Genomic DNA, 8,887 nt, shown 5'->3' on the forward strand with positions numbered 1-8,887 from the left:
GAGCCGGCAGGTAGCCTGCCCCCTCTCGTGACCGGGCAGGAGGCAAATGCTTTCCAGTCGTTTCCGGCCCGGTTTGCCTCCTCCACTTCCTTCTGCCTCCCTCTGGAATTTAGTAAGTGTGCTGTTTTGTTTGGCTGTGTTTGTTTGTTTTGGGCATTTTAAGCATATCTCCTGTTATATTTCTACCAAGTATTGTGCACATGTGCAGCATTTCATAAACGATGGTCTCTTTTGTGCCCTGTGGGTGTCTGTTCCTGCTTCATCTACTTTTGAACCCAGGAAGCCCTTGAGAGTGTTTCTCCTCCTCCAAGTTCAGTGACGCTTCACGCAGTCTGGCATGAGGTGTTCCCACCAGCAGGAGGCCCCAGAGCAGAGAGGGTCAGAGTCCTCGGCTCTAAGGTTGGTGGTCCCTTGGAAGAAGGGGGACAGCTGGCCACGTGGCAGGAGCTCGCTTCTGCCAGCAGGCTGATAGAAAATTGCCTAAATGAACACTATGCCCATAAACTCAACCCAAACTCACTGCCACCGAGTTGCTCCAGACTCACAGCGACCCTGTAGGACCCGGTAGAAACTGCCCCTGTGGGCGTCACTCTTCCCAGGAGTGGAAAGCCTCCTCTTTCTCTCTTGGAGTCGCTGGTGGTTAGGAACTGCTGACCTTTCAGGTAACAGCCCAGCGCGTCACCAGGGGCCCCTCTACCCTCAGGACTGCTACTTTCCAGAGAAGCCAGAGAGACAGCACTGCGTTGGTGGGGAGGGAAGGATCCCTGTCTCTTTATGAGAGGCTCTGAGTCCTGGCGGTGTCCTTGTGGGTGCCGGTGGGGGAAGAGGCGATGGTTCTGGAACACTTTGGAGGCTTCAGGGTTGGGGGTGCTCCTTGCCGAAAGTTCCCTCCAAGCGGAGGTGCTCAAGTGAGCTGTGCAGGAGCTCTGGGTCATCTTCTAGAGGGACGAAGTGGGGCAGGGGCTGAGGGGACACGAGCAGCACCCCAGGGTGGGGATTGTCCTCCAGATGTCCGGTTTGCAGGCGGGACTCCCTAGAAGAGAATAAGGATAAGCCATGTGCTTAGACCACGGCTCGTGTGTGTGTGTGTGTGTGTATTTCCATCCTTCATCCTCTACCCCGCCCACCAGCTAGCCAACCTCTACCCCACCCCTAATCCATCAGGTATCCATTCACTTTTCCTCATCTGTCTATTCATTCATCTATCCATCCATGCAACCATGCCCTTTGGACTCTCCATTTACCAAGTCACTCACTGTTCTTTTACTGCCATTTACCATTCGCCTGCCACCTATCCTTCCACCCACCATTCTCCTTGTAGCACACATTGGTCATTATTAGCCAGCCATTTCCAATCTACCCACCCAGCTCCATCCACAGCCCTATCCTTCCCCATCTGTCTTCCTGCCCATCTACTGTCCATCCTTCATCTATCCATCCACCTACCCACCCACCCATCTATCCACCATCCATCCATCCATCCATCTACCCATCCACCCATCCATCCACCCATCCATCCATCTACCCGTCCACCCACCCATCCATCCAGCCAGCCATCATCCATCTACCATTCATCCATCTACCCATCCATCCACCCATCCATCTACCATCCATCCATCCATCCACCCACCCATCCAGCCAGCCAGCCATCATCCATCTACCATCCACCCATCCACCCATCCATCTACCATCCATCCATCATCCATCCATCTATCCACCCACCCATCCAACCAGCCAGCCATCATCCATCTACCATTCATCCATCTACCCATCCATCCACCCATCCATCTACCATCCATCCATCCATCCACCCATTCACCCACCCATCCAACCAGCCAGCCATCATCTATCTACCATCCATCCATCCATCCATCTACCCATCCACCCACCCATCCAGCCAGCCAGCCATCATCCATCTACCATCCACCCATCCACCCATCCATCTACCATCCATCCATCATCCATCCATCTATCCACCCACCCATCCAACCAGCCAGCCATCATCCATCTACCATCCATCCATCTACCCATCCATCCATCCACCCATCCATCTACCATTCATCTACCCATCCATCTACCACCCATCCACCCACCCATCCATCCAACCAGCCATCATCCATCCACCCATCCTTCATCCATTCACCCACTCATCTGTTTCACTCAACTGCCCACTCTCCAGCCCCCATTTAAACTCCTAAGAACAGAGAGTGTGTTGTCCACCGCCTTACTCCAGCCTCTCAAGCCGTGCTGACACAGAGTAAACGTTTAATAAACACTCAGTGAATTGATCCTTTTGCCCATTCATCCATTTACCCAGGCTCCTTCCCCCACCCCCCAAAACAACCCACACAGAGGAGGGAGCTTCAATAAGCGCATGGAAAGATAACGGAAGCTCCCCTCGTACATTCACACCCAGTCTACTGAGCTTCAACTTTGCGCTCACAAAGCTGGTGCTCACTAACCTTTTCTTCCTAGTAAATGGTTTCTTTGGGAGACACCTCCTCCAGGCAGCTTTTCATGATTCCTTCCTGTCCCAACAGAGGCAGAGATAAGCGGTCTTCTCGTCGCTTCCACTGTTCTCGTCAACACTTAGCCATATCTCACTGCCATCGAGTCGATGCCGGCTCACAGTGACCCTCCAGGTCAGGGTAGAACTGCCCCTGTGGGTTTCTGAGACTGTCACACTTTACCGAAATAGAAAGCCCTGTCTCTCTCCCTCGGAGCGGCTGGTAGTTTCAAACTGCTGACCTTGCACTAAGCGGCCCAACTCGTGACCACTACGCCACCAGGGCTCCCGCGCTAAGCTGAATTCCCCAGGGGCAGACGCCGCACCATTCATTCCTGCGTCTGAGGCTCCTAACTCAAGGACTGGCGTCTGGGAGCCCCAAATGTCTGGTGGCAAACTGCACAGCCTTGTCACCCTATACACACCTTGTCCCAGGGAGATGGTAGGAGGTGGGCCTTGGTGCGGGTACGGTTTTTGTCAGAGCTAGAGATGGCAGAAGGGAAGAGAGCTGAGAACGCTGAATTCAAAGATCAGGGTAGAACAGAGTTGGAATCGATGGTCAAAGTCCCCTACCCTGTTAGCAGGGTGCCGACCCCTCGCTCTCTCCCCTACAAGCTCCTCATCCTTCTCCCAGACTTAGGGCGGCTCCCGGGAAGCCTCACTCACCGGGTATCTGTGCCTCGGGTCTTGGTGATGAACACTGGAAGTAGAAGCCCCAGTCAGAGAAAGGACTCTCCCCAAGGCTAGAAAGTGCTCTGAGCCAAAAGGGCTGGGGTACTTCCAGGTAGGTGTAAGGAGTGAGGAGCAGGCGAGTGGGCAGAGGGTACCGTGCAGTGCAGGTCCTAAGCTGGCTGTGAGATAGGGAAGCTGGGCAGACGCCCTTGGAGAGGTCAGCAGTGGTTGGGAGGCGTCAGGGACTATGGCGGGGTCTCTGGACATGGTTGGGGTAGGGAGTCACCTTGCTTAGATATCTGGGTCCCCTGGTCTCTCATTTGCTTTTTCTTGGGTGGAACGGGGTTCATTTGGAAGCCGGCGATAAACAAAGCCTCATCAGTGAGTTCTGTGCTGATCCGGGTCAGAAATTCCTCAGAACGGGATACAGAAATCTTCTGGGAAAGAGAAGTCAAAAGTGGTTTAGCCTGGGAGCTGCCACCTGGGGGAGCTGGGCCTGGCAGGGAGCAATCTGGGGGATCTGGGGCAAAGGAACTCAAGGACTGAGTCTTCACATTTGACTTGGGAGGCGCTGGTCCAGGGGGCAGACATTGGGGACCTCAGGCTCAGGGTCCATGATGAGGACTATGGGATCTGGGTGGGCCTAGGTGTGTGTGTGTGTGTGTGTGTGTGTGTGTGTGTGTGTGTGTGTGTGTGAAGGTCTGAGCCTAAGGCGGTGTGTGTGTGTGTGTGTGTGTGTGTGTGTGTGTGTGTGTATGTGTGTGAAGGTCTGGAGATCTGAGCCTAAGGCTCTGTGTGTGTGTGTGTGTGTGTGTGTGTGTAGGTCTCAGGCAGGAGGTCTCAGGGCTGGGGGATCATGGCTCAGACCTGGGGCCTGGTGCTTGGCCCAAGAACTCCCCACACCCTTCCAGTCCACCTCTAATGCTCCCGCCCTGCTGCCCTGCTCACCGGCCCTATGCTGCACAGGGAGGGTGCCCCTTGGGATGGCCAGCTGCTCTTTTTATCCTCATTCTTGGAAGGTGTGGATGCCATCCCGCTGAGAATAAATGGAGCCTGTTTAGACTGAGAACACCCCCTTCCCTCCCCAGCCTCATCCCGACACCATTCCACCCAGCTCCCCCCAGGTTTAAACGACTATAGAGGAACCAGCCCGCTGTCTCAGCGCCCCCACTGTCTCCGATTCTTTGGGGGGAGGGCGGAGAGCTGGTGGGCACAACAATTCGCCTCCCCATTTCACCCCTTCCCTCCCTCCCAAGCCAAGGCAGTCGACTTGCCGCCCCGGACCTGGCAGATCGATTGAAATCTTGGCAATTGCGCAGCAAGGGAGCTGGGGGGCTGTAAGGGGTCCCTGCGGCAGCTGTTCCTAGCGGGCTTGATGGCGGGGAGAGGGAAGACAGGGACGCGGAGGTGGGGAGGGAGGCTGGAAGGACAGGGACCCCGGGTAGTGTCTGCGAACGTTCGGCAGCCCGGTTGCCAGGAAACGTATTAAGGGTTCTAGAACCAAAGGTGGGGATAATTTTCCCAGCATGCCCCGTTGCTTCCTCCGGCCTCCGCTCCACCGCGCTTGGGGTCCCTCCTTGGGGACGGCGACCCCAGCGCCAGAGCCTGGGGAAGATGGGAAACATCACACACGGGAGCCTCGGGCGTAATCCTCCAACCACTAGGGGCGCCCGAGAAGCCGCCCTGCCCTAGGCCGCTCTCCAAACTCTCTAGCCGTCATTTCGTAGTCCGCGGCTGGTGAGAGCAAACCAGGCCAGAGCCAGGGGGCAGGGAAGAGCCACCCAAAAAAAAAAAAAGAGGACTGTACCAAATAGCCTTGTCTCTCGGGGATGTCAAGACTTAAGAGGACGGAGTCTTTTCTCTTTATCTTTATTTCCAGGAAGTCATGGTCTCCGCATTTAAAAAAGAAACCCAGATCTTTGAATATGTCCGTCTTTTGCCTTCGCATCTTCAGTTCCTTCTTTTGCTCGGTATCCATGGTTCTCCGCTCCCCCTCCCCCTGGACTTTGGTCTGCGCCGATCAAAAGGGGCGGAGCGGAGGGGGAGGGAAGGGGAAGGAAGCGAGCCCGTCTTAAAGGGACCGTAGCCATTCTTCAGCTTTTCTTGTTTCAATTTGGCAGCTACAAGTTCGGGAGGGTAGGTTCCCGGAAGCGGAGTGCAGCTGGAGCCGCTAGGGCGGCCGCTGGGCGCCGGGGCGCCTGCCCGCGGTTCCCTATCGGAAGGGTGGGGTGTGCACGCCCTCTGCGCCCAGCACACACGGGGCCGGCCCAGGCGCTGGCCGGCGGCGAGCTTTCCCCTTGGGCGCTGGGCCTGGGCAGCGGGGTGCGTGCGCTGAGCCGGACGGTGAGGTCGCGCTGCGGGGCTGGAGCGGCTCGCCACCTGCAGAACGGGCCCGGGACGGCCGGGGAGCCGCCGCGATGGCGGGCGAGAACATCTTCCTGTTCGTGCCTAACCTCATCGGTGAGTGCGGCGCGCGGCCCTGGGGCGGCCGCGAGGGCGACTGGTCCGGGCCAGGGCTCTGATGCCCCTGCGCCGGTCTCCCCGTCTCCGCTCCAAGGTTATGCCCGGATCGTCTTCGCCATCATTTCTTTCTACTTCATGCCCTGCTGCCCGCTCACGGCCTCGTCCTTCTACCTGCTCAGCGGACTTCTGGACGCTTTCGACGGACACGCCGCGCGAGCGCTTAATCAAGGTGATCGGGAGCCTTGGGCCCCCAAGGGGCGGGGGCGGGGTGGACCTGGAGCCTGAAGGGGACCTGTCACTGCATGGCCCGGCGATGTAAGGAAGCGATTTGAGCTGGTTCTTGAGAGGGACTTACTGGTTGTGATGTCAGATGGCAGGGCTGGATGGCGGTGGGCAGTGCTGAAGGCCCCATCCGATGAGCCTCCAACAAGTGTTTTCTGAGGACCTGCTGTGTGCCAGACACCAGCCATGGCGATGCCTGGAGGCATGCTCAGAGGAAGGATGGGGCTGCAAAACATGATTTCTGGAGGGCTGACTGATTTTTTAAAATGTGTTCTCCAGACTCACCTCCAAGACTTTGCTTGGGACTTAAGTCTCTGTTTCCCCCTAGGCTCTGGGACTGATGGATTGTAGAAATAGCTCTTCCACCCCCATCCTGCCTCCCGCACCGCTCCCTTCCCACTCCCTGCCCCTTCTCTGCCCGGAATTGGTGACACTTGCCTCTTGACCTCTCACCCAGCCCCTATCAGCCTGCTGTCTTCCCCAGGCAGGGCAGAGTGGTCATTTTCAATCTACCGAACTCTAGCATCAGAGTGAAACACCCCTTTGTCGTGAGCACACTGACCCTCAACCCCAGCCCCTTCCCACCTAATGGTCGTGATATTTCAGGGACCCGATTTGGGGCCATGCTGGACATGCTGACGGATCGGTGCTCCACCATGTGTCTGCTGGTCAACCTGGCCCTGCTGTACCCCCGGGCAACCCTTCTCTTTCAGCTCAGCATGAGCTTGGATGTGGCCAGCCACTGGCTGCACCTCCACAGGTCTGCTGCCATTCCAGGGTACCTGGGGTTGGGAGCACTTGAAGAAGGCAGTGTAGTGGGATGGTGGGAGGAGTGAGACTGAGGCAGGGGTGGGGGTGTGGGAAACGCAGGTCTTCGGGGTTGGCCACAGCCTTCTTGGGAAGTGTTTCATTTTAAGCCTCGGTTGAAGGACCCAGGCCAAGGCCTGTCCTTTTCAGAATTCACTTCGGCCCTGTTCACAGTTAAATGAAGCCATGCCTCAGGCCCTCTGGCTGGGTATTCCAGAAATCCCGGTAGGTAGTCACTTCTGGGAAAGAGTCGGGAGCTTTCGATTGTGGCTTTTGAACCGTGGCTGCCCCTAAGTTGGTAATCGTGTGGCTTTGGACAAGATACTGGTCATGTGTACAGCAGCCTGGATGTTCGTGGTAACATGAACTCCTGGCACGGCTGCCCCGCTTCCTCCCCAGCTCTGTGGTCCGAGGCAGTGAGAGTCACAAAATGATTGACCTGTCAGGGAATCCAGTGCTTCGGATCTACTACACCTCCAGGGTGAGCATCTCCACCCCTCCCTTCATTGGCCCAGCTTTTGCCAAGTCCTGGGCATGCCCTGTTCCCCGGTAGAGCAGAGAGAGACAGGCCTCCTCGTCTCCCTGGGAAGGAGAGGCCTGAAAGAGAAGGGTGGGTGGGAAGGGATGGTGAGTGGTCCCCAGCATCTAGTAGAAGAGGAGCCTGTGGCTCCCTGCTACCTTCCCACCTGTGGGTTTGGGCTCCCGAATGCATTGTCAGCTGGGGGAAGGGAGGCCCACTGCCCCACGCTCTGCCTAAGCAGCCTTCCTGCTGTTTTTGCAGCCTGCTCTGTTCATCCTGTGTGCCGGTAATGAGCTCTTCTACTGCCTCCTCTACCTGTTCCATTTCTCCGAGGGACCTCCAGGTAGGAACAAAGGGGCAAGAGGGGTGGGCGGTGGAGGGATTGTGGCCTGCCCAGGGAGGTGACGGTTGGAGACTCCTGGGCCCATGCCTGGATCTCATCCCCTTGTCTCCCCCCTGCCCTCTTCAACAGTTGGCTCCGTGGGTCTTTTCCGGATGGGCCTCTGGGTCACCGCCCCCATCGCCTTGCTCAAGTCCGTCATCAGTGTCATCCACCTGGTTACAGCCGCCCGCAACATGGCTGCCCTGGATGCGGCAGACCGGGCCAAGAAGAAGTGACCCTGGCACCTCCACCCCCAACCCCCCCAGTGCCCTGGGAGGTCTCACTGTGCCACACGGCTCCCCGTCCCCTCATAGGAGGTCCCACTCTCACGCCTACCTACTGTGTCATCCGACCCGCTGGGATGGGAACCCGCCTCTCTCCGGTGAGGTCACACTCTCTCAGCCCTGCAAGCCCCAGGGGCCCAGCGCATGGACTCCACAATCAAGGAAGGATGCTGACGAGGCCACACGGTGTGGGTGATGATGCTCCTGGGGCCCCCAGGAGGTCTGTCGAGGACGGTATTGTCACACCTGCTGGCTGGACCCCGGGGTCTGGCTGGACTGGAGATTTGGGGGGCACTTGAATAAGGGAGAGGATGTGAGGGGCTCAGTTCCCCAGAAAGCAGGGGAGCCTGATCAAAGGAAGTCTGGGTGTGTATGTGGGGGGTGGGGTAACCACTCTCAGAAGAGAAGGGGCTTCTAGATCAGTACCCGTTGCTCTCTCCTCTGCCCTGCCTTCCCGGGCCCTGGAAACCCTGACAATAAACGTGGGAGCATCACTCTGTGTACTTGGTTCCTGTGAGGTGCCCAGGTTGAGGGGAAATGGCAGGTGGAACTAACTGGCACCCAGTTTGGTGGCTGGCTCCCCCTCGACATTCCACAGTACCTGCAAAGGCCCGTTCTGCCACCCCAGTGCATACCCTGGCCTCACTCCCTGCCTGCTTCCTGGATGACACTGTCCACATTAACTTAGAAACTTGAGCTGTTCCACCCCCACTAGAGGTCGGCGGTTCGAAACCACCAGCTATCCCCGAGGGAGAAAGACAAAGCTTTCTACTCCCATAAAGGGTTACGGTCTCAAAACCTCACTGGGGCAGTTCCACCCTGCCCTATAGGGTGACACGGAGTCACTGGGAGTGGCTGTGAGTCTCCCAAAATGAACACCGACCTCCTAGAGTAGGCATCCAGGAGCAGCTCCGTAAGTATATGTCAGTAGATTGGTTGGTTCTGCACAATGAATGGGCCCAGAAATCAGT

General features: G+C 57.3%; 1 protein-coding gene and 2 long non-coding RNA genes across 3 annotated transcripts; 1 reads left to right on the forward strand and 2 right to left on the reverse strand.

Moving 5' to 3' along the window:
* Window positions 1–796: 796 nt before the first annotated feature.
* On the reverse strand, window positions 797–2,990 carry LOC142423471 (uncharacterized). The gene is made up of 3 exons (XR_012779125.1): window positions 2,932–2,990; window positions 2,463–2,528; window positions 797–1,033 (listed from the first exon to the last, which is right to left on the reverse strand). It is a non-coding gene; the product is annotated as an uncharacterized LOC142423471 (long non-coding RNA).
* Window positions 2,991–3,168: 178 nt separating this feature from the next.
* On the reverse strand, window positions 3,169–4,889 carry LOC142423216 (uncharacterized). The gene is made up of 4 exons (XR_012779106.1): window positions 4,463–4,889; window positions 4,127–4,214; window positions 3,465–3,615; window positions 3,169–3,206 (listed from the first exon to the last, which is right to left on the reverse strand). It is a non-coding gene; the product is annotated as an uncharacterized LOC142423216 (long non-coding RNA).
* Window positions 4,890–5,250: 361 nt separating this feature from the next.
* On the forward strand, window positions 5,251–8,410 carry CDIPT (CDP-diacylglycerol--inositol 3-phosphatidyltransferase). The gene is made up of 6 exons (XM_075564739.1): window positions 5,251–5,638; window positions 5,736–5,870; window positions 6,530–6,683; window positions 7,130–7,211; window positions 7,512–7,593; window positions 7,723–8,410. Exons 1-6 carry the CDS (start codon window positions 5,596–5,598, stop codon window positions 7,866–7,868), a joined length of 642 nt encoding a protein of 213 aa, XP_075420854.1. The 5' UTR covers window positions 5,251–5,595; the 3' UTR covers window positions 7,869–8,410.
* The last annotated feature ends 477 nt before the right edge of the window (window positions 8,411–8,887 follow it).

This window comes from Tenrec ecaudatus, chromosome 12, assembly GCF_050624435.1.
Source record: "Tenrec ecaudatus isolate mTenEca1 chromosome 12, mTenEca1.hap1, whole genome shotgun sequence".
Lineage (NCBI taxonomy): Eukaryota > Metazoa > Chordata > Mammalia > Afrosoricida > Tenrecidae > Tenrec > Tenrec ecaudatus.

Excerpts from the sequence above, each read along its gene's own strand:
- CDIPT (XM_075564739.1), top strand. The coding sequence starts at position 5,596 with ATGGCGGGCGAGAACATCTTCCTGTTCGTGCCTAACCTCATCG. Across the intron at positions 5,639-5,735 it reads GTTCGTGCCTAACCTCATCG|GTTATGCCCGGATCGTCTTC; the intron begins GTGAGTGCGGCG and ends CTCCGCTCCAAG. Across the intron at positions 6,684-7,129 it reads CACTGGCTGCACCTCCACAG|CTCTGTGGTCCGAGGCAGTG; the intron begins GTCTGCTGCCAT and ends CTTCCTCCCCAG.